We start from the raw sequence: 24048 nt of genomic DNA, 5'->3' as shown, positions 1-24048 counted from the left end.
GTCAACAAGGTGGCCCCAGGTGAGTTACTAAATGCTCTAAGCCTCCTCCATTAAGTGCAGGAAACCGGCATCTCCTTCAAAAGTTGTGGGTAGGATTCAGTGGCATTGCCCATGTGAAGTGCTTAGTACATTATTCCTGGCCAACTACAGGCTCAATAAATAGTCGCCATTATTATTATAAATAAGAATAGTTATGCAATGATACGTTTGGTATAACATTAATTATACTAATTTATAAAAATAACTATTATCGTGGTAATTTATTATCACGATAATTATTACATATTCCCCAAGCTATCCTAGATCCCCGGGACCCCAGAATAAGAAAAGGAACAGAATGCAGCTAGCTTGCCACATCCAATCTGTGGGGTCTACATGCTATTCCAGCTTCAACCACCAGGGGGCACTCATGGCCAAACCAAACGTCAAACCGAGAGGAGGGGTGTGTGTGTGTTTTCCCTTTTCCTCCTTCATTGCTTTCTCCCTTCCCAAGCACAATCATTGCTGCAGACACAGCTCCAGGTATATGATATCTCAGATATGAGATTTTGGAATGTAGTGAGTGGGAGAACTGAAAGTTAACATGAGACCTCTTTGTTTTAGGTAGAGATTCCAAAATTTGGAGATTCCACATAAATTTTTTTAATAGGGAAAACTAGCACTTTGTTGCTGCTTCCCCAAGACAAGGTAGGTCCTCAGGAGTACATCCCAGTAGAAACCAGAGCTCCCTCCTGGTCCACATACTCCCGAAGTCTCCTGCTTGGTCCCTGCAGGCCCCTAAGTGTTGATTTCCTTTTTGGCCTTTGCAGACTGCAGGGCAGTGGCGGGCAGTGAGCAAGGCCAAGCAGAGGGAGGGGCAGGAGTTTCCATTTGGCCTCTGCTGTTTCAACATTGGTCAGAAATTTAACCATTCTCTGCCTAACCAGACAGATTCAGAGTCCAGAGACCCATATTCTGCCCCCAGTTTTGCCATATACCAACTCCATGACCTTGATTTGTCCTCTCTAGGCCTTGGGTATGAGAATGGCTGGGCCAGCCCCCAGGGCCATCCAAGGCCAGAGGTTTGTGAGGACTTGTGCCCAGCCCATAGGGGCTCACTTGGCCACTCATACCTTGCTCTCCAGCATTCTTTGGAATTTGGACTCGATCTGGCTGTGGAAGAGATTCAGCAGCCACCTGCGAAGAGAAGCCAGGGGACAGTCAGCTGTGCCACTGAATGCAAGGACGGTGGGGCTCCAGGGAGAGCCAGGCCGGTCCCCAAGGGAGCCCTCCCTACCCCATCGCGGTACCCAGCTGTGTCCCAGAATCCTGGATGGGATGAAAACTCAGAGTCCCAGCTCCCAGCACACTCAATGATTCAGTGCATCTGGCATCCCAGCCCCCTGCAGCACCCCAAATTCAGTAGATTTGGGGGAGGGGCTCAAGAATCCATGTTTTTCTAATCGAAGAAACTGACACTTGAAGAGACTCCTTGAAGGGTGTGTATATTTTCATCAACTCTCTTTTGGCCAAAAGCCTTTGTATTCCTTCAGTAGCCAAATTTCATTTGCCTGATGGTGGTCCCATGAAGTTCATTTTTTGGTGGAAATGACACACCAAGACTCTGAACTTAAACTTGCTTCTGCTAATTTCAGCAGGTCCCCCAAAGAATTATCTCCAAGTGCACGTGATCTGCCTGTGGATTACGCCTGGACCCGGATGCTCATCAGAGGCCAGGCCTTGGGCTGGATGGGTCTCTAGCTGCAGCCAGTGGTAACCTACCCCAAATCTCCTGACACATGTGTCTCTACATCACGGATGTGGCTGCTACAGCTGGAGACAGCGACCTTGGGCCTCCCAGAGGGCTCACTGCCCAGGAGAAGATTGACTGAAATGGTGATGCCCTCAACCTTCAGGTCAAAGGAGCCCTGTAGTTTCCTGGAGGAGAAAGAGAACCAATAGTTGATTCCTAGATTAGAGTCGGCCACTGCTTTGGGGGAAAGTATAAATCTCAATTCTTATCTGCACAGAAGTGAAGCTGGAATAAAAATTTAATTTAAAAAATTATTATAAATATTTATTACAAAGCAAAGATTCATCACAAATACAAACATAAAAAATCAAGAAGAAAGCTTGGGTCCATTTAGTTATGATCAGGGATGAGCAAAGACCTTTCTAGGCGGGATCCAAGTCTCAGAAGCCATAAAGGAAATGGTTGTCCTTTAAGATGCTTTCAGGAAATGGTTGCCAGCGCAGAAAATTAAAACTTTAGTGAAAAAAAAGGCTTATTTTAAAAACCCTGTTTAAAAAAAAACTGTAATGAATAACAACAAAAAATGCCATATGCAAAGTAAAAAAAAATTGTATCTTGAGCCAACCAAAGAGCTAATTTCCTTAACATATGAGCTAATATATGATTTCATTTCCTTAACACACAAAGAACAAGGCCTATACAAAGTAACAAGGAAAGAACAAAACAACCCAAAGGGGAAAAAAAAAGAGATCAAAGATATGAACAGGAAGTTCAATTGCAAATAAGCACATGAAACGTTATTAAAAGAGAAAATCACAATGATGCCAGTTTTCACCCACCAGATTGATAAAAAGATTAGAAGTTTTCATACCCAGTGCTTGTGAAGATATGGGTCAACCAGGCACTGGCTGGGAGAGCACATCTGGAACACAAATGGGTGGGATCTATCCTAATTTAACCACATATCCTTGCCCCAGTAATTTTACTTCTAAGTCTTTACTCTGTGGCTCATCCTGTCAAGATATATATGTGGGGCAGCTCATTGCAGCATCACAAGTAATAGCAAGAAATGAGAAAACAACCTTAAATGTCAACTAGTCAGGATAGGTTCACTACGTTGTGGGCACCTATGCTATGTAGCTTTTAGAAAAAATGAGGCCAAAGATGTGGAAGCAACATAAATGTTCACTGACAGATGACTGGACAAAGAAGACATGGCATACACACACACACACACACACACGCACGCACAATGGAATACTACTCAGCCATAAAAAAGGAACAATGCCATTTGCAGCAACATGGATGGACCTAGAGATGACCATACTAAGTGAAGTCAGAAAGAAAAAGACAAATATCATATGATGTCACTTAATATGTAGAATCTAAAAGAAATGATACAAATGAACTTACTTATAAAACAGAAAAAGACTCTCAGACATAGAAAACAAACTTACGGTTACCAAAGTGGGGAGAGGGGGAGGAATAAATTAGGAGTTTGAGATTAGCAGATACAAACTACAACATATAAAATAGATAAACAACAAGGTCCTACTGTATAGCACAGGGAATTACATTCAATATCTTATAATAACCTATAATGAAAAAGAATATGAAAAAGAATCTGAATATATGTATAACTGAATCACTCTACTGTACACCAGAAACTAACACAACATTGTAAATTAACTATGCTTTGATAAAAATAAATAAAAAAATAGAAAGCATGAGGCCAAATGGGACCTAGCTATACAATGAAATATTACTCAGCCATAAAAAGGAATAAGTACTGATGAGTACTGCAGGGTGGATGAATCTTGAAAATATTATGCTACATAACAGAGCCAGACGCAAAATGTCATATCTTGTATGATTCCATTTGTTTGGAAGGTCCTGAATAGGTAAATCCACAGAGACAGAAGGAGGAATGGTCAAGGCTACGGGGGGTGGGGAGTGGGGAGCGACTGCTCAGTGGTACGGAGCATCTCTTGGGGTGATGAACCTATTGTGGGACTAGACAGAGGTGGTGGTTTTACAACTTGTGACTGTGGTACTAAATGCCACTGACTCGTGTACTTTAAAGTGGTTAGTTTATGTTATGGGAATTTCACCTCAATAAAAAACTATATTTAAAAAAGATTAAAAAAAAAAAGAATGAAGTAGCTATTTATATGCTCCCACAAAGAGAGCTTTAAGATACTTTAATGAAAAAAATCCAGGGCAGAAGAGTATGGCCTGATTCCTTGCACAGAAATTAAATAGATGTCGTATATAGGTGACATTTCTACTGAGCATCTTTCTAAAGTTGTGCCACCCAAAAGGAATATAATGTGAACCACATAGGTTATTTAAAATTTTCTAGTGGCCACATTAAAAAAGGTGAAAAGAAACAGGTGATATTAATTTTGATAGTACATATTATCAACTCAACATGGAATCAATGGAAAAGTTACTAATAAGTTTTCTTATGTTCGCTTTTTGTACTGTCTGCAAATCAGCTGTTTCACACTTAACAGCAGATCTCAGTGTGTACCAACCACTTTTCATGTACTCAGTCAAGACATGTGGCTAGAGGTGACCTTATTGGACAGTGCAGGTCTGAAGTGTAAATGTGATCACAACACGCATTGTTACCTTCCTGTTAGGGGCTGAACTGTGTCTCCCCAAAATTCTTATGTTGAAAGTCCTAACCCTCCAGGACACAGAATGTGACTGTATTTGAGACAGAGCCTTTAAACAGTGATTGATTGAAAATTAGGCCATTAGAGTGGGCCAGAGTCCAATCTGATTGGTGTCCTTCTAAGAAGAGGAGATTGGGACACACAGAGAAACACTCGGAGTGCAGGCTCACAGAAGGATGACCATGTGAGGACACGGAGACAGAGCAGCCACCTGCAAGCTCAGGCAAGAGGCCTTAGAAGAAACTAAACCTGCCGACATCCTGGTCTTGGACTTCTAGCCTCCAGAATGTGAAAAAAATTCTGTTGTTTGAGGCCTCCTGTCTGTGACATTTCACTCTGGCTGCCCAGGGAAACTAACCCACCTTCCTTCCAAGGACTGGAGGTCAGAGAACAGTTCACAGTGCTGGAGAGTTTGTGCCCCTGGGAGTCACCCCTGACCAATGACAAGCAGGAGGGTGGGGGAACTCAGAGGTGGGCTCTGCCTACACTGTCCCCAGGGGTCCCCAGGAGGGTCAAGCTCCATTAGCTGCCAGGCCTACGTCCTTCTTGCCACCTCCCTTCTGCACACCCCATGGACGTTTCCCTAGGTTACTCTCCAGAGAAAATACTTGCACTTGAATTCTTGTCTTGGGGTCTGCTGTGGGGGAAGCAAACCCAGAAGACACACTATTGTCTCACTGAGTTCAACCACTGCCCCATCAGAGAGGCCTGAGAGGGGAAGGGGCTCAGCCAAGGGCCAGGACCCAGACCCTGGTCTTCCTCTGGGCTGCACTCCTTCTCTCCACCATGTGGACTTTTGATGAGCTAGGAACACCCTGGACCCAAGAGGGAGGGAAGGAATGCCAAGGCCAAGCACAGAGTCCACTTACAGTTTCCACTTGCGCACCTTCCACTTGCCCTTGACCCTGATGAAGGAGTCAGAGATGCTGAAATGCAGGCCCTGGCCGGGGAGGGGCGTCAGAGCCGAGCCGAGCAGCTCGCAGCTGTGGACTTCCAGGCTGGGGAGAGAGACCCAGGGAAGCGGCATCAGCCCCCACATGGAGGCGGAGGCAGGTCCAGTCTCAGCAGGGGTCTTGCTCTCACCCCCATCCCCGCGCGGACTAGGCCAGCAGAGCCTGGCGTGCGGCTCCCCCCACTCACTTGCTGTCACCTGCTGTGTGCCCTACACTGAATCTGCGGCCATGCTAAGTGCCTTATATGCATTGTCAGGCCTCACAGAGGGGTCAGTGCAGTTCTGATCCCCTTTTAACAGAGCAGGAATAGAACCTCTTGGAAAGTATGCATTTCCCCAAAGTTGCACAGTCAGGACCAGAGCCCATGAATCTCCTGACCCTGGTTGGGTCCCGAGCAGGGCACATAAACACAGCCCGCCATCCCCGTCCTCCTCACGTCCCAGTCAGGGAATCCAGTTCAGGGAAGGCCGAGGGCAGCCTTGAAAAGAGACACGAAAGGGCTAGGAGAAGATGATACACGTGGTGGGGCCGTCAATGGGAAAAGAATAGTCAGGTTCCATTTTCTTTGCCTGGCACACAGTAGGTGCTCAATAAATGTTTACTGATGGACAGAATAAAAGAAGGAGTGACTGAAGCCATCAGTGATGGTGAGCAGAGAGGGCATGATGAGCTATGGGCCCAGTTGCCCCAACTCCATTGTCTGTCTTTCAAAAAGTGATGCCTTTTTTAGCATCAGCTGCTTGTGTCTAATGATCCTTTGAAGATTCAGCTCGAATGCCGCCACTCCGGGAAGACTTCGTTGACTCCTCCAGATGTGCAAACCTCAGCTCTAACCGTTGGACTACTCTATTTAAAGTTTAAGGTCTACAAGAAAGTTTAAGGTCTATCTTCTCTTCCAAATTACATCCATTGGCCAGGCCACACCCTGGATGATCACCCCAAAGAAGTAGCAAGTTATCTCCATTTTACAGATAAGAAAACTGAGGCTCAGTTCCCACAGCTAGGAGGTCTTCATTAATATCTGTTGTATGAATGAATGAAGGGGCCCAAGTTCTTCTCAGAATTTCCCTCTGAATTCTGCAAGGAACCATCCCACCATCTGCCCCATCCCACTGTCTGTCTGTCCTGACCCAATCCTGGGGCTCTCCCTCCCTTCCTCTCCAGACCTCCAGCCCTGCCCAGACTCCTCAGGGCCCCAGCAGAAAGGAGCCCTACCTGTAGAGCTCATAGTGCCCACTGCCGACATGTTTAATATTGACATCTCCAGTGAAATCGGGCAGTGTGATTTTGTGCAGCTTATTCTGCAGGGCCACCAGCCCCTCTCTGGCCACTGTGGACAGAAAAAAGCTGGAAGTCAGACTGGTTGGCCTGCCTCCCTCCCCTCTAAACCCTTCAGTGGCTCCCACCTGCCCTGGGGAAAAGGGCCAACTTCCCTATTAGCATTAATTACAGTTGCAGGTTATTGAGCCCCTCTGGAGTCCCAGGTAGCATGAGAGACACTCAGAAGCATCACTGCATTTCAGGTGGGGTAGTTATGTTTGTGCCCATTACATGGATGAGGAAACAATGTTTTTGTCAGCAACTCCACGGGAGAGGAGTGCCGTGTGCTTGGCTGAGGGGCCCTCTTTCCTATCCTTCATGGCATCTAACCTGTGTAGAAGAAACTGTAAGGATTTTAGGACTAGAATCCTCACATTGGCATCTTTCTTGCTGGGTGACCTTGAGCAAGTCCTCAACCTTGGCGTTCTTGGTCTGTCTAGTAGCAATGATAATAATACTTTCCTCCCTGGGGTGGCATGAGGATTAAAAGAGATCATTGCAGCCCAGAAAGGGGGCTGGCAGGATGAAAAGCACCCTTGCTTTATGCCTGGCATACATTAGGCACTCAGTAAATGCAGGGTTTATGCTATTGAAAATATGGAAAGGACCAAAATGTCCAGCTTTAGAGGACTTAAAGAAATGTGGTAGACTCACACAGTGGAAAGGATCAAAAGGCAAACTTTGCCTGATTTAGGTTTCAATATAAACAGCATTTACTAGGACTGTCTGTATATTCTGAGGCGCTAGAGAGCTAGAATTCTGCTCTCAGGGAGGGCATGTGTACACAGATGACCAGCGGTCTCCCTAACTCCACCTCTTTCCAGTTTGCAGTCCACCCTTGAGCAAATGCACAAGCTGGTCTCTGCCAGAATGCTATCCCTTGTCCCTGGCTAACTCCCACTTATCTTTTCTACCTCACCTCCTCCAAGAAGCCCTTCCTGATTTCTTTCTCTCTGTTCCCATCCAGTCTGGTCTTCCAGCAACTCTACCTGAGGGAATGTCATTACCTCATTGAACAGATAAGGCAATTGAGGCTCCACAAATGTGAGGACCAGCCCTCCATCAATTACTGTGGGGAACGGTATATAACTACCTCAGATCCCTTGCCCCTTGGATTAATTCTGAGGACTTGTTTTAGCATCTTTTCAAAAATAATCCAAATGAATCGACATACAAAACAGAAACAGACTCACAGACATAGAAAACAAACTTATGTTTACCAAAAGGGAGAGGGATGGGGGACAGACAAATTAAGCGTATGGGATTAACAGATACGAACTACTCTGTATAAGATAAATAAGCATCAAGGATTTACTGTATATTCAATATCTTGTAATAACCTATAATGGAATATAATCTGCGAAAAAATAACTGAATCACTATGCTGTACACACGAAATACAATATTGTAAATCAATAGCCGTAATTTTACCCATTCTTTGAAACTGAGGTATAATATACTTAGAGGTAAAACCTTAAAGGCACTAATCTTAAAGTTATTGGGAAGAAATTTTACATGTTTATGCACCCATCTAGCCGCCCTCTAGAGCAAGATGTAATGAAACCCTAACACCCTTCTGGGCGCCTGGTTTGCTACCGGCTGCGGGACGTAACCACCGTTCTGACATCCATTAAAAATTTTTTTTGATTGAAGTGTAGTTGATTTACAATGTTAGTTTTAGGTACATATACATATTTCTTTTTCTTTTCAGATTCTTTTCCATTATACATTATTACAAGAAATTAAATATAGTTCCCTGTGCTATACAGTAGGTCCTGTTGTTTATCTATTTTATATATAGTAATGTGTATTTGTTAATCCCCAACCCCTAATTTATCCCTTTAGTATTTTTTTTAATTAAAAAAATTTTTTTTAATTTATTTTATTTTTAGAGGAGGTACTGGGGATTGAACCCAGGACCTTGTGTATGCTAAGCATGTGCTCTACCACTTGAGCTATACCCTCCCCTACTAGTTTTTTTTTTAATACTTCTTTTTTTTTAAGTATTTCTTTTTTTTTTTTTTTTTTTTTTTTTTTTGTGATGGAGGTAGTGGGGATTGAACCCAGGACCTCATGCATACTAAGCACACACTCTACCACTGAGCTATACCCACCACCCCATTCCCCAACATCTAGTTTTAAGGCATATGTTTTCAAATTTGAACAAGTCTTTTCCAGCGGAACTGTTCCCATAACTGGGGTGACAGCTGGTTTACTAACACACCTCCCCTGGCCACCTGCCCTCCCCCATCTCGCCTTCCCACTCTCCTATGTTTTCACCTCCCCCATCAACTACTTGTGCCCAACTCTTTCTCTCCATTGGCCAGTGGGAAACCCAGCTAAGACAAGTTACATGCCCCAGGAGCCCAGTGGCTGGGTGACGAGGCCAGGACCTGAGCCAGAGCTGCCTGACCGGGCTGGCTGCGCCGACCTGAAGGAGAATCCCGTCTGTGTCCCCGGCTGTACCCAGAGCAGCCTGGGGCCAAGCGGGTCAGCCAAGCCCAGCCGACCTCGCAGCTCCTTACCGTACTCCAAGCCCTTGTTGGTGATCCTGACGACCAGGCCGGGATTGGCACCCAGGGTCTCTGGGGCAGACATGAGCAGCATTCCCAGCAGGAGAGAGGGCAGGGCCCCAGCCAAGGCCCCCATCCTGGTTCCCAGCAGGCTGGGCCAGGCCTGTCGCAGCCTCAGCTCCCTTAAGTAGCTGAGGCCCGAGGGCGGGGGTGGCCCCTGAGTGGGGCGGGTTCCTGGGATCAGGAAGGGGAGGCCTGGTGACTGGAACCTGCTTGCAACACTGTAGGGGGTCACAGGTCATACTTAAAAGCCTGTTGTCCCTGCCAGGGGCCAGAGGGTGGGTTGGCCTGGGCCCAGGTGACACTCTGTACACCCTTCCCAGTAAAAGACCCCACACCGATAACCAGGAAGGCCGGGTTTTACAGACAAGGAGGCTGAGGTTCAGAGAAGCCACGTCACTGGCTCAAACTTACACACCTGGCAGGTGGCACAGCTGGGAGTCAAAGCCAGTTGAGTTATACTCAACTCTGTTTATGTGAAAAAGATATTTTCCCCTCCTCCCCCTACTCCCCATCTCCTGTGGGAAAACAGGCTTTCTCAAACCTCGCTGGTGGTAAAATTTTCTGGAAGCCAATTTGGCAAATCCTTACACACCTGCATGCCTGGTGATCCAGCAATTCCACTTCTGGAACTTGACTCTCGGTACATAATTAAGTCAGTGTGGAAATACGTCACTGCAGTAAGATGCCCTTTGCTGCTCCATGTGACATCGACAAGGCAAGAGTGGGACCCAATGTAAGGCATTCAACAAAGGGCATTGGGTACATTAACTGTGACGCATTTAAAGAGAGGCTGCAGAAATAAAGGTCTTTCTTGATAGAGTGAGGTTCTATTTCTTTGTTCTGTTCCCATGTTTGCCAATCTGGAAAATTTTTAGCAAGGAGTTATGAGGGATGAGTTATGGTTGGATGGGCAGGATTGTGGTTTTTTTTTTTTTTTTTAATCTTTTTGTTTGCTGGTATTTCAGATTTTTAATTTTCTCGGGATACAGTGAATTTGCAGTAAGTAAAGGCAATCCAATTTTATTTGGGAAATCAAAATTTATAGTAGAGGTGTGCTTAACTCATAGGGATCTCTCCTTTCCCAAGGACTCCCTGTATTTGTGAATTTTGTTCTGCCTCTACCTCCGGGAAGCCTTCCCTGATACCCCCAAGTTTCCCTGGATTAGAGAATGATTCTCCTTTGGGGTCCCTGAATCCTCTGCACTTTCTCCATCATTGCTTTGACCACTCTCTGCCTTTTTGTAATTGTAGTCATTTAAAAATATGCCCACAAATTCTTTGATACTTTTTCCATCGAAAGGGGGAGGCTTGTGCCCTCCCCTTGAAATTGGGTGGGCCTTCATGACTGCCTCAATAAATTGCCCGTGGCAGGAGTGATGGAGTTTTTCCCCAGTGGGTCATAAAAGGCACTGGAATTGGGGTTGAGATCAGAACTTCCCGCGCTGAGTGCCTGGAAGCCCACAGCCAGGGCTTTTCTGCTCCTCTGTGCCCAAGGCTGAGGTTGTCGGAGTCCTCTGTCACCACACCCCAAGCCGCCTGGGTGCTCCTGCAGGCAGGGCTGAGCCTTCAAATCCTATGATCCTTCCAGCATTAGTGGAAACTGGCGGGAAAGCAATATTTATTGAGCCCCTATCATGCGCCGGGCACCATGCTGGTTATGCCACACGCCTCCTCTCGGCCCTGCTGCAGCCCTTTAAGGTGAGCATTTCAGTCTCATTTTGAGCTGAAGAAACTGAGGCTGAGAGGGGTGAAGTCATTAGGCCACAGTCACCCAGCGGGGGTCTGAACGCAGATCTGTGGGACGCTTTTCCAAAGCCATGGTCAGGGAAGTCTTCCCTGAGGTGGTGTGCTGAGCTGAGACCTTCAGCGTGGGGAGGAGCCAGCCTTTGGAAGCGCCATTCCAGGCTGAGCAAAGAGCAAGGACAAAGGCTTGGCAGCTGCCAAGGTCTCCCAGGGGCTCCCAGTGTGCCTGGGGTGTCTGCTTCCTGGACTCAGTCTGCAGAGGTAGGGAGCGATCCCGGGCTGGGAGGTGAGAAACCAGGGTTCCCATCTGGCTCAGCTCCTGCCCCGCCCTGTGACCCTCAGTAAACCTGGTTTCCTTCTCGTGCCTCAGTTTCCCTCTGTAAAATGAGGGGGCAGAGCAGGTGACTCCCATGGATGCTCCCAGCTTGGAGAGGGGGGAGGACAATCTAGAGTGGGGACGTTGCGGGGACACAGATGTCACTCTTCCTCCGGCCGCAGTCTGAGGCAGTCTGGGCTGGGGGCCGATTGCAGGGGCGAGAGTTCCCACAGGAGCAACCTTCAGACCTTAGACCTTTCCCGGTCAGCCAGCGAGCGTATCCCAGGGCCCCAGGCCAGGCCTCCACCCCCACAGGTGCCCATCTCCAGCTCAAGGTCCCTGCTGGTAACCTAGGACCCGGCAGAGGCCCCTGGGAACAGCGTGACTCCAACACTGGTCAGCACCCCGGGCTTTTCTTGTTCCAGGCTGTCCATCCACTTCCATGAAATCCAACGCCACCGACACTCCCACTCCCATCAGGCCCTGCAGCAGAGAAACCGCTCCCCCTCTAGTAAGAACGGTGTTTATTGTGTGCTGACAACAGAAGTCTTGAAAAGACATTGGAAAACCCGGAATTTGGAAACCACAAGGCCTGGAATCCTGAGCAGCACACAGTCGATAATTTGGTGAATGAACTTAAAGCAGAAAAGTGGAAGGTTAAGGGCATGGACTCTGGGGCCAGATGGCCTGGGTTTGAATCCTGGCTCGCCCACCGGGTGATCTTGGGCACGCTGACTCAGTTTCCTCATCTGTAATCGCACTCAGCCAAAGGGCAGCAGGGAGGGGGTCAGAGGTCAGGAAGAGAGAGGGATCAAGGCACTTCTTCCTTGCTTTGGATCTCAGGTCTGGCCCTCACTCCTGACACTTCTTCCCCTACGGCTCCGGTCCCTCCCCGGGCTTGGACACCCCAACTCCTTTCTTTGCTGCTTCAAGCCTAGGGAGGCTAGTTCCTGGGGGGCCTCACCTCCTTCACCTGTTTCCTTAAGCTTGTCCCCCAACTCTATAAATAACCCCTTCATTTGAATCCCAGGAGCCATGAGTTGGATTCTGGTGTCCTGCCCGGACTCTGACTGGCACAACTGGTACACTAGTTCTTCTGTGTACTGACCCTCTGCAGCAGGTGCCTTTCCTCTAGTGGAGTGCTCTGAATTCTTTCCCAAAGTCCACACAGGTCTTGCGCACGGACAGTAGCCTGTGAAAGACAGAACTAAAAGTACACAGCAACCCTTGCTCTGGCACCCAGGGTGTCTTTGGGGGCCGCCTTCCATAGAGAGGTGACAGCCTCTTGGGTCTTGTAGGTCACATGAGGTTTTGCAGAGGAGAGAGCCAAGGGTAGTCCAGGAGAAGGCAGCAGCGTGTGTCAAAACACAGAGCCAGAACACGTGACAGACTGGCAGCGTGGGAGCCTGGGTCCTTGTCCAGGCTCTGTTCCTGATGGGCTGTGTGACACAGGGCAAACTACACCCCTCTCTGAGCCTCACTTTGCCTCCAAACACAGATGAAGGTTTTGGACTAGGACAGTGTTTCTCGAATTCCAGGGATCTCGTTTATTTATTTATTTATTTTAAAATGGATTTTCATTGAGATATAATTGACTTATAAGTCTAAAGTGTACAACATGTTGACTTCATAGATTTACATGTTGTAATATGATTTCCACTGTAGCGTTAGCTGATACCTCTATCATAGCGCGTAATTATCATTTCTCTTTTGTGGTGGGAACAATTAAGATCTAGTCTCTTAGCAACCTTGATGTTTATGATATAGCATTTTTGCCTCTGATCTGCATTAGATCTGCAGGACTTTTTTATCTACTTGTTTCAAATTTGTGACCTTAAATAACACTTTCCCAACTCCACCTCCCCCACCCAGCTCCTGGCAATCGTCATTCTCCTCTGTTTTTATGAGTTCAGTTTTTTTGGATTCCATAGATAAGCGGTATCATACAGTATTTATCTTTTTTTTTTTGCCTTGCATAATACCCTTAAGGTCCATGATGTTACATCAGATGACAGGGTTGCCTCCTGTTCATGGCTGAATAATATTTCATAGTGTGTGTGTATGTACGTATATATGTTATATATATAACTTTTGCATGTGGAGATAAGGGAATGCTTGTATACTGTTGGTGGGAATGTAAATTGATAGAGCCATTATGGAAAGCAGTATGGAAGACCCTCAAAAAATTAAAAATGGAGCTATCATATGACCCAGCAATTCCATCTCTTGGTATAAATGCAAAGAAAATTGAAACAGGGTATCAAAGAGATATATGAACCTCCATGTTTATTGAAGCATTATCCACAATAGCCAAGAATGGAAACAACCCAAGTGTCTGTCAATGGATAAATGGATAAAGAAGTGTGGTATGTATGTATGTATGTATCTATCTATCTATATACATATATATGTATGTATACACACCAGGGATCTTGTTAAATGCAAATTCTGATTGATCAGGTTCTTTTGGGAGCTGAGACTCTGCATTTCTAACAAGCTCCCAGGTGCTGCTGATCTCGGACCACACTTTGAGAATAAGGCGCTAAATGAGCTCCAACTTCCCTCCAAGCTCAGTGATTCATACCTCTGTTCACGCTTATTTTCAGGGCAGTTTTCTCTGACGGTGCCTGCAGCCCTGAGAACATAGGCTCTAGTTGAAGGGAAGGATGTTGTGAAGAGCTGTAGTTCTGGATCTCTATAGGGCATTGCGGAGTTTGATATTTGTGGCAGCAAGCATGCGCACGCACGCGCACACACACACACACACACACACACACACACACCCTGAAGCATGTGGATCCACAGAAAAAAGTAGTACTGTGAGTGATGATCCATTGTGGTTTGAGATGGTGTCACCTACTTGGGATGCTAGGAGACCCCCTGGAGCAGGTTTGGCCATGGGGACACACAGCCCCTCACCCCAGGGAGACTTTAAGGAACTTGAAGACCCTTGAATCTCTCCCTCCACCTCCTTCTCTGCCTCTTCAACTGGCAGCATCCAAAATTCCAGCCGTAGCCTCATTTCACTGGGTCTTGACAGCTTTGGGGACCCTAAGGAGCTTCTGTTAAAATGAACATGTCTCAGCAAGAAAAGATTCTTTAATATTTGCCAGAGCTCACTTTATTGGATTCCTTTCCTGGAAGTCCAGAGGGCCCTTGCTTTTACAGACGGGGAAGCTGAGACGGAGAGAGACAGGACTGGCCATGCTGTGAATCCATCACTGAACCCAGATTTCTAGCTGGGCAGCAGTCCTGGCTCTGGGGGTCAGGCCCGCCCAGGTAGGAAGCTGCGGGTCATGCTCTGAAAACCATGAGTGGCTTTGAGATGTGGATTCAAATCCCAGATCATTTAAAAAATAAATATTTATTGAGCATCAATTGTATGGCAGGTATTGGGCATATAACTGTAGCAAGCCAGATATAGTTCTTACAGTATAATGAGAATTACTGGGTTTATTAATATTCAGTGCTAACTTTGATTGCTACTTGTCAGGTCTTGTACCACAGATCTCACATATATTTAATTCTCATAACAACTCTATGAGGTATTATTATGCACCTTATTTTACAGGTGAAAAGATTGAAGGCCAGAGACTTAATTGCTCAAAGTCACACATCGGATAAATAGCAGAGCAGAGATTTGAACCCATGGTGTCTGGGACCACAGCTCACACTCCTAACCACCATGCCATGAAATTATTTATCATTAGTACCACTGATTCCTCTCAACAATCTCATGCCAAAAAGGAGGGCAAGGTTTTATCTCTATGTTTCAGAGGAGGAAATAGAGGATCAGAGAGGTTAAGTAACATTTAGAAAGTTGCACAGCCCAAGGGTAGACACCCCTTCTTAATCTTTAAGTCAGCATCGCCAAAAGGAACCCCAGGAGGGCAATGCTTAACCAGAAGTGAAGCTGCTCTGATGATGAGCTTTTAGGCAGTCCAGAGGGGGCAATTCTTTTTTTTTTTTTTTCCAACAGCTTTATCGACGTAGATTTCATATGTCATAAGGTTCACCCATTTAAATGGCACAGTTCAGTGGGTCTCAGTATATTCACAGAGCTGTGCAACTATCACCACAATCTAATTTTAGAAGATTCTCAGCACCCTGAAGGAAACCTGTGCACAAGATCCATCACTTGAAGCAGCCAATGCTTAGCCTGAAGGGAGAAGCCGCTTAAACAGTGGTTTTGAAGGCGGCATGGCAGATAATTTGGAGTGTGTTGGGGGATGCTCCTCACATCAGACCCCCAAACAACTGCCTATTTCTCAGCCATTAGAGAGAGGTCCACAGAGCACAGTGTGTTCCACTCACCCATCTTTAGGTCCAAGAAATAATTGCATTTTTTTCTATAGAAAGCAGGGCAGGGGCTACACAAATGTTTTGGAAAGTAGAGGGTATGTGCGGGAGGGGGCTGAAGTCTCCAAAGAGAATGATGGAAGAGGAAGTGAGGGTGGAGGAAGGAAGGGCTGTGTCCCCATGCTTAACAGTTACGCTCCCACCCCAGCCAGATGAGTAAAGACTTTTTAAAGAAAATATGTGAATTGGATTGTGTCATTCCCCTGCTCAAAACTTTCCAGTGGCCTTTCTTCTTTTTCTGGAACAAAACCTAGAGAACTTAACAGTCTTCAAGGCCTCCCAGCTTCATCCCGTGTTGTGCTCCCATTCATTTTCTTCCTTCCAGCCTCACAGTTTTCTTCTTCTTTTCCTATTCGGTGCCTCCATTAGCCTTTGGCAGATAGAAAAAAGTGCACCCTCTTGGTGGACAACTTGGAGAAAAGATTTTGTTCCCTGAGCCTGGTGCCTTTTTACAGTGCACAACCTGGGCAACTGAACACAGGAGTCCTGCCTTAAATATGCCAAGCCCCAAACAAATCAGATTTGGACATCTGGGAGGAAAGGAAAGAGCATGGGCTCTGATGACAGAAAGGGTGGGAATCCTAGCTCAGCCACTTGCCAGATGTGTAATCCAGGGAGTGATTCTATCTAAGAGATGGAAAAATTCCTGCCCTGGGGAATGGAAAGTGCTGTGAGTGACATCATTAGTGTTCTGTGCTTGATCCAGGTCCCTCCCTTCCCCTGTGTGGTCCCAGAATCTCTATCTCCATTTAACAGAGTCGATGATGTCAGCAGAAGCATGTACATTTTTCTTTTAAAATTTAAAATGTATCTTTTCTCAGCTTTTTCTCACTACAACTGCTTCTCTCCATATTCACTATCACCAACCTGGATGAAGTCTGAATGACAACAACAGGCTCCTAATTGTGCCCACTCCTTTCCACTCTGGCCCCTCCAACGTTTTCAGAAGTCACAACAGAATATTTTAAAAACTGCACCTCATCATGTCGTCCCATACCCCACTGTCTGCTTCAAACTCTTCCTCATCCTTCTGGTCTCAGGCCAAATGTCAACAGCTAAGGTGGTCTTCCAGGACTGCTCAATCAATTTCAAGTTCAATGCTGTTAGGACCTATCTAATGGCTTGAGATAGCCACACCTGATGTCCCATGAGAGGAAATGGCCCGAAGTCCCCAAGGAAATTCAAGAGTCCAAGGACAGTCTGGGTTGATGATCTGGCTTCCACACCAGCCTGGAGAGTCATGAGGAAGTGCTAATTGCAGTGGAGGATGTGACTGACTAAAAACTCCAATAGCCTCTGTTCCTCAGTCCAGTGTTCTGCTTTGGGCCCAATGGCTGGGCAGGAGAGCAAGGACCAAGAGAGCCATCACTTCGTGGAACCCAGTATGGGGCAGAGGAAACAGGATGTGCAGGACAGTGGCTCAGCGGCACCATGTGGGGGTGGCAGGAGCAACAGCCACAGTGGATTGATGACTACACAGGAAGACCCTGGGCTGTGCGGAATCACTGTTCAACAGCGACACCATGTGGCAGTGGCAGGAACAGCATCCCAGGGAACGGATACACTCTACACACCCTCTGCTTGACATTAGGAAGCAAGACCTCCTCTCTTTGGACTAAGTAAGCCCCAGATATTCTTGGGCAGCGTGGAACGAGGGTTATCCTCAAAAAGGGACAGTGGGAGTTTTCTGTGAAAGAAGGCACGTGGGGGCTCAAGACTTTAGAGAAATAAAAAGAGGTGATTTTATCTTGGCCACACTCGGGGCAGCCAATGAACGAATGAATGGACATAAAACAAGAAATAACACCATCACAAAGAATGTTACAGAAAAAACAAATTGTGTGTGTGTGTGTGTGTGTGTGCGCACGCTATGTGAAGCACAAAGAGAAATACTCTACAATCGAAAAGCAATTCCAGGAGGAAATGTCCGTGCAGCCTTAGCCCTTGAAAGAAACGCTTAATCCCTGAAATACACACCACACACTTTTCCAAGGAACAAAGTTCCCCATGTTTAGTTCATTTCTGAATCTGGGTCTGGAGACGTTTGCAAGGGTCACTGCGTCAAGAGCTAGAGAAGGAAGCCGCGAGAGAGGCGGCTTGCGCTGACAGCCCCTCACCTGCCGGCGTGACTGGCAGCCCCGGCACGCACGGACACTTCAGCCGAAGTGGACATCCGCGCCGAACAGCAGGAAATCCTGGGGAGAGACGAGAACGCCGGCTTTGGTTGGGAGAACAGCTCTCGTTTGTGAGTGTGGGTTGGGCTGCTGGGTTTTTAGAAGGAAACTGTGGGAGCCTGCCTTTTGGGAAGGAGGGAGCGGAGCAGGTTTGTCTGTGGACAGACGGAAAGGCAGGAGTGAGCGGGAGGGACTCGGCATCGCGCCACTGGGGTCTGCACGTCAGCAGCTGTGGATCTGTCCACAGCTTCCCAAACAGCTGTTTCCTTCTCAGACGTGGAGACCCCCCGGCTGCCGTGAAGGCCTTCATTTGTCATCCCTGCCTCTTGGCAGCTCAAGGGAGCCCTCCTTCCCATCAAGGCTGCAAAATCACTTCTATTTTGTGCCATCCTACCCTTCACTCAGACTTTTCAGAAAGGAAGAAATTAAATTGTGCCCATTGGGGTCATTTTTGAATTTTAAGGATGAACTTGGTAAAATGTGGGGAACGTGGGGGATGTGCTTCCTCTGCTCTGTCAGCTGTTTCTCTATTGTCTCTTACCCTGAGTAGTTCCTGGGTCCAAGGAATCGGGGATTGATTGATATTGGGGGGTGAGGGAGAGCGGGGAATCTGAGCGATGTGGGGGTTTCCCGTGAGGGCCACGAGATTATCAGGAAGCCACTGCCCATGATAAGAAATGCAGGAGTGGGTGATGGTTTCCTTGTAGGTTCATCAGATTTGTTGGAACATGCTGGGCTTAAGGGGCCTCAGGGTGGAGGCACCCAGGAAGCCAGCTATATGCCAGTCGGGCGTGTAGAAGAGACTGGAAGGGTGGCTGGGTCACTGGGTGGCACAAAGGTGACTGTTGAGTTTGAAGGGATGAAAGTGATCAGAGAAAGCAATGGGAGGGGGAAGGGCAGAGGCCTGGGCAGAGCCCCGGAGAATCCTGCTCGGAGCAGAGGGAGGAGACCAGCAAAGGGAGAGTGGCCAGAAAACTGGGAAAGGGAATCTTCAAAGCTAAGAGGAGAAAGTATTCCAGGATTGGGAAAATAGTGTCAAATGCCATTAGGGGGTCAGGCGAGGGGAAAGAGAATAGGAAGCCATCCATTCTGGAATCTCAGTCTGCCAAGATACTGACCATGCTTTATATCCCACGGGCCTAGAAGGATGCTGGATATAAAGGAATGCATGTGACGCATATTTGTCAAATATTTAAATGCATCCACCTTATAGAAGAGGCTCTGGGGCCAGAGAGTGAGTTCCGTTTTTACCGAGTGTATCGTGGGAGTGGTGCTGCCAGTGGTTAAAAGCAGGGACCTGGCTTTGAACTTGGACTGCACTTAATGGCCATGTGGCTTTCCTGAGCCTCAGCCTTTGTTCTCTGTTTATTAACAACACCCACCGTCCGGGATTGTTGTAAGGGAAGAAAGTGCTATATACAGGGCTTACGTGGAGGAAGGCAGTTGTTGTGTGGGCTTTGCTGCAGAAGACCTTGGGGGACTCACCTGGTGAGGCTGAAGCACCAGGTTGAAGAGCTGGATGTAGGCAGGCAACGGGAGAGGAAAGCCTTTCTGTAGCTTCTCTGCTTTGGAGGTGAAGGTAGAGGTCAAGGGTAAGGTAGAGGTTAAGGTTATCTCCTCTGCAGGGAGGAGGAGGTAGAGAGAGGGCAGGGACCTAAGACAGCCAGCCAGGCGGCCTCCTAGACCAGCGTGCCTGGCTCTGGGTAGGGATGGAGTGGTGCAGGCCTGGGAAGGCTGCCTGGAGTCTCGGGCTCTCTCCTCCACCAAGCTCCAGGCACCTGGGACCCACGCATTCCTGCCCCCTCAGCCTCTGGCCCACATCCAGTTCCTGTGTGGGCCTCTTCCCCGAGACCAGCCTCCTGCTGGTGCACACCTGGCCCGAGCGATGGCTGGGGCGGCTGTTTGTAAGGATGTGGACAGCCTGTGGACATGGGATGGGGTATCTACTCATGTGCACTCAAAGCCCCTCCATGTTTACGATGAAACCAGAGATGGGCAGTGGCCAGGGGCCGGCTCGTCCCATTCCACCACATTCTGGCATGGAACTCTGGACAGTTCTAGACTCCAGTTTGATCTCCTAGGTCATTAGGAAGCTGGATTTGTCAAGGTGGAAGGATAAGCCATAATCTATATAATAATTTGTTGTCTTAATTTATAATTTCTAAATAGTCTAAATGTTCTAGTCACACGGTATGGGGACCTCTGTACTCTTGCCCCTGGCTCCGCAGCGGTGAGGGGGTTTACCAACGTGCGAGCTGAGTGTAAACGTTGGCCTGGGTTAGCCCTTCTTCCCTGGTCCTTCTGTCTGAGTTGCAAAAAGACCAAGGGCTCTGGCTTCAGAGCTCGGATCAAACCCAAGCTCCAACTCTCACCTCCTCTGTGACCAGGAGCAATCAGTTAACTTCTCTGATCTTCCATTTCCTCTCATGAAAACTGGAGATATTAACATCCCCTGTCTCAAGGGGCTGTCTCAAAGGTTGGATGACATCATGGATGGGCACGTAGGAGGAACTCAACTCATGTGACTTCCCTTTTTCCCGTCCCTTTTCTGGGTCAGATGCCATTAGATTTTCATTTGGGGTGACCACCTCCAGCCCCTAGAACTGGGGCTGGGTATTAAGTGGCTCCTGGACTGAACCCCACCCACTTCCCCAGGACTGAAAACCAATCACTTCTCCAAAGCTCCTTACCGTTAATCTCCGGAAGCACCACAGTGGGCAAGACATAGTTCATGACCATCTGCAGCAATTCAACCTGGGGACCAGGAGGAGGACGGGACTCACATCAGGGCACTGTGGCATCAGCCATTCTCCATCACCCTCCCTGCCACCCAGGGCAACCGCACAGCCGGAAAACCGCTGAGAGATGGACACCAGGGGGATGTGAAAACTCTGCAGCTGGATCAAGGTCACCAATGAGATCTCTTTTGCTTTACAAACTCCAAGTGCAAATCACATTCTAGATGGTAGAGGGCAAAGCTGAGGTGAGGAAAGTCATTGAGGAGCATTTAAACATGAAAACCTTTGTGTAAGAAAATCCACGTGCTCAGACACTGCAGACTAGAGGGCAAATTAGTTCAATCTCTGAGGGCTATTCAGCAATACTCATCAAAATCCTTAAAAATGTGTGTGTCTGGTGGGCCAGCAAACATGCCGCTAAGGTCTTTATCCTAAGGAAATGACGTAGTGCAATAAATATAATCCAAACAATAAATTAACAGCAACCTACATGTCCACAATTAGGGAATCATCTGGGCAACATGGTGGCACTTTGATACTAAGAGACTGTACAACTATTTAAAATAGTGTAGAAATATAATTATCAATGCAGATTTTGCTTGATAGGTTTTTGAGTAAGAAAAAGCAGGCCACGGAACCACATAATTCCATTTTGTTATTAAATATGCACAGAAAAAAGTCAGGAAGGATATATTCCAAATTCTTAATTAAGAAGTGAAAATAGGAATATTGCTCATTTGTAAATCTGTAGGTTCTGACTGCTCTATAATGTATATGTTTTGCTTTTGCAAGAATGAAAAAAATTCAAAAATAATGTAACACTCTCAAGATGCTTGTCTGTAGTGGTGACATTTACAACTTGTAAATATGTGCATTTTTGTTTCTGGAACAATTGAGTTTCCTTCAGCAGGCTGTAATTCCCTGGGCTCCTTGAATGAGGTGCCCTTCTTCCCATGAATCTGAGAACTTAAAATTTTTATTTTCTGCAGAAACAGAAGTTAGTTACAGACTGAGTCCAGCTGCCGCCATGAGAGCCTTGGCACCAGTAAATCCATGAAAATACAATGAGGTTGTTTTGGGTCCTTCTGTTGTAATCTTAGTGGATGGAAACGGCTGGCTGGATTTCCATCGGTTTTGGAGGGGATGTTGGGACGGTCTGACTTCAGGGCTGGGCGGCTTATAAGGCACCCTCTTGGAGGGGGTTATTGGGGGGCATTTCAGAGGTTTAAGGAAGATTTAAGTCCTTCAGGAATTTGACCAGAGGCTCCCTAAGAGATTCTGGCCAGGTACAGTAAGACGCTGTGGACAGAATCAGCACATCATGGCTTCTGATAGAAGTCACATGGGTGATGCTCATTCATCGAGGCTGTTGAGGACCATTTGACTTGTTATTTACAGGGACAAGTCCCCACCAGTGCCCCAGGCGTGGGGGCGGGGGAGAGGCAGGGGTGAGTCTGCTTGATGATGGACAGTGATTCCAGGTAGTGAATCATCTCCTTGGGCACCTGCTCTACTCCACCTCTAAGTGACTGTCATTCACCCAGCAGCTCAAGCCAAAATTCTAGAAGTCCTCCTTCATTGCCTTTTCCCTCACCCCACACATCATCTGTCACCAAATGCTAAGTCTACGTCCAAAGTATGTCTTCAATCCACTATCCTTCTTCTTCTTCCTGGCCTAGTCCCAGCCTCAGTCATCTCTCACGTGGGCAAGTGCACCTGACTCCCCAGCAATCCACATGGTCTGATTCTTGTCCCCCATAATCAATCCCCCATCCCAGCCAAAGGCGTCTGTTATAAAGTATAAATCAGATCGTGTCACTCCCTGCATGAAACAGTTCACTGGCTTCTCACTGCCCTTTGAACACAATCTATTCCAGCCCAGAAGGCTCGGAAGGGAGCCAGCCCCTGCCTGCCTCTCAAGCCACACCTCCTCTTAGGTCCCCTACTTGCTTTTTCCAGTCCCACTGCTTCCCTCACTCCCTAGACACACCAAGCTTGTTCCCACCACAGGGCCTTTGCCCATGCTATTCCCTCTGCCTGCAAAAAATCTCTACCGTGCTGGCTTCTGCAGCCCAAATACCACCTCCTCAGAGAGGCTTTCCCTGATCACATGGTCTAACCCGCCCCCTCCCCATCACTCTCTACCCCATCTCCATCTTGGTTTTCATCCCATTGATCTTGACTGAAATGATCTAGAAGGGGTCACTTTCCTGTCCTCATCAGCATATCCCCACACCTGGAAAAATGCCCTCCACAGAATGGGTATCTGATAAAATAGTTAACCTGTTCATTCAACAAACATCTGTTGAGCAGATTTTTCCATACCTGGTTGTGCACATTTAATTCCATTTAAACCTCCCCACAGTAACCCAGCTGGAAAGGATTAGCCCTGATTTGTGGGGAAGGTCTGAAGTTCAAAGAGGGGAAGTGACTTGCCCAAGACCCACAGTTAGTAAGCCTAAAGCAGCAATTCCAGCTCAGGGCTCTGTGTCCACAAAGCTCCCAGCATCATTATTTCACATGCAAATTACATGCAAATGAACCAGTGGTCTGCTGAAATGATGCCAAGAGCCCGGAGTGGCCCTCAGGACAGTCATCTCCAGATCAGGGGAAGGAAGGACTCACCGAGAAGGGGCCGATGTCCGAGTGCTTCAGGTTCAGGAGCAGCCTGTGAGAAGGGGAGGGGGAAGCTGAGACCACCATTTGCCTGGCCTGTATTGGAACCCAGTTGCTGGGGAGAAGGGCCCCCTCTGGAGGATGCCACCTGGTTTCCCCATCCTGTATCCGTCCCCCTTCCTCTGGTGACAGCTTCCTGATTTTTCATTTGGGAAAGCCACCCACTCCCTACATTAATAATGCTGAGTTCTAGAGCGGGCTGGCCAAAGGGCATAGTCTACCTCCCCTGCCACAGTGATTGCTTTAAGGATGGACCTCTAACCCATGCTGACCCAATGAGACTTGGTCCCAGGACTTCTGCTGGAAATAACTGGGAATGAGGTGTTCTCTTTTCTCCACCAAAATTAGGAGGATGCTGGTGACCATTTTTGCCACCACTTGTTGACAGCCTGCTAGGAAACGAAGCCAGCATAGGGGATAGCAGAGCCAAGAGATTAAGAGAGTCAAGTCCTAAGGACATCACTTCTGCACCTGGATCCACCCTTGCCTGAAACCCTTGGTCTTTTCAAGTAGTCAGTAAACTAACCCATAAACTTCATGACATTTTAACAATGACCGAGGAGAAAGGTAAATAAGTGGTTATTTTTGAACCCCTATCATTCACTGTGTTGAGTGCTTTATCCCATTGAATTCCTGTAACACCCAAGAGTCAAGGGCCATCACACTCTTGTTTTACAGATGAGGTCCCTGACACTCAGAGGGGTCAAGTAACCTGCCCAAGACCACACAGTTAACAATTAGCCAAGTAGAATTTCAAACAGGTCTCGCTGATGCCACAGT

General features: G+C 47.3%; 2 protein-coding genes across 7 annotated transcripts in view; both read right to left on the bottom strand.

Annotated features, from left to right (window-relative positions):
* The window catches only part of LBP (lipopolysaccharide binding protein), a 45021-nt gene extending 35638 nt beyond the window's left edge, over positions 1–9383 (bottom strand). Inside the window, exons 1-5 of one of the 5 annotated variants that reach the window (XM_045520947.2) lie at positions 9212–9380; positions 6582–6696; positions 5283–5411; positions 1762–1917; positions 1113–1176 (exon numbers count right to left, since the gene is read on the bottom strand). In XM_045520947.2, coding sequence (XP_045376903.2) covers positions 1113–1176; positions 1762–1917; positions 5283–5411; positions 6582–6696; positions 9212–9335 — 588 coding nt within the window. In that variant the 5' untranslated portion in view covers positions 9336–9380. Of the gene's footprint in view, positions 1–1112; positions 1177–1761; positions 1918–5282; positions 5412–6581; positions 6697–9211 lie in introns of all 5 variants that reach the window. The other 4 variants (XM_045520949.2, XM_045520950.2, XM_010960737.3 and 1 more) reach the window with 4 other exon arrangements.
* A 5283-nt stretch (positions 9384–14666) lies between these two features.
* The window catches only part of BPI (bactericidal permeability increasing protein), a 28051-nt gene continuing 18669 nt past the window's right edge, over positions 14667–24048 (bottom strand). Inside the window, exons 12-15 of one of the 2 annotated variants that reach the window (XM_045520951.2) lie at positions 23218–23260; positions 20545–20608; positions 19340–19419; positions 14667–17875 (exon numbers count right to left, since the gene is read on the bottom strand). In XM_045520951.2, the coding sequence (XP_045376907.2) occupies positions 17837–17875; positions 19340–19419; positions 20545–20608; positions 23218–23260 (226 nt within the window). In that variant the 3' untranslated portion in view covers positions 14667–17836. The remainder of the gene's footprint in view (positions 17876–19339; positions 19420–20544; positions 20609–23217; positions 23261–24048) is intronic. The other variant, XM_010960739.3, reaches the window with a different exon arrangement.

This window comes from Camelus bactrianus, chromosome 19 (genome assembly GCF_048773025.1).
Source record: "Camelus bactrianus isolate YW-2024 breed Bactrian camel chromosome 19, ASM4877302v1, whole genome shotgun sequence".
Classification (NCBI taxonomy): domain Eukaryota; kingdom Metazoa; phylum Chordata; class Mammalia; order Artiodactyla; family Camelidae; genus Camelus; species Camelus bactrianus.
This window is presented reverse-complemented; position numbering and strand designations above follow the sequence as displayed.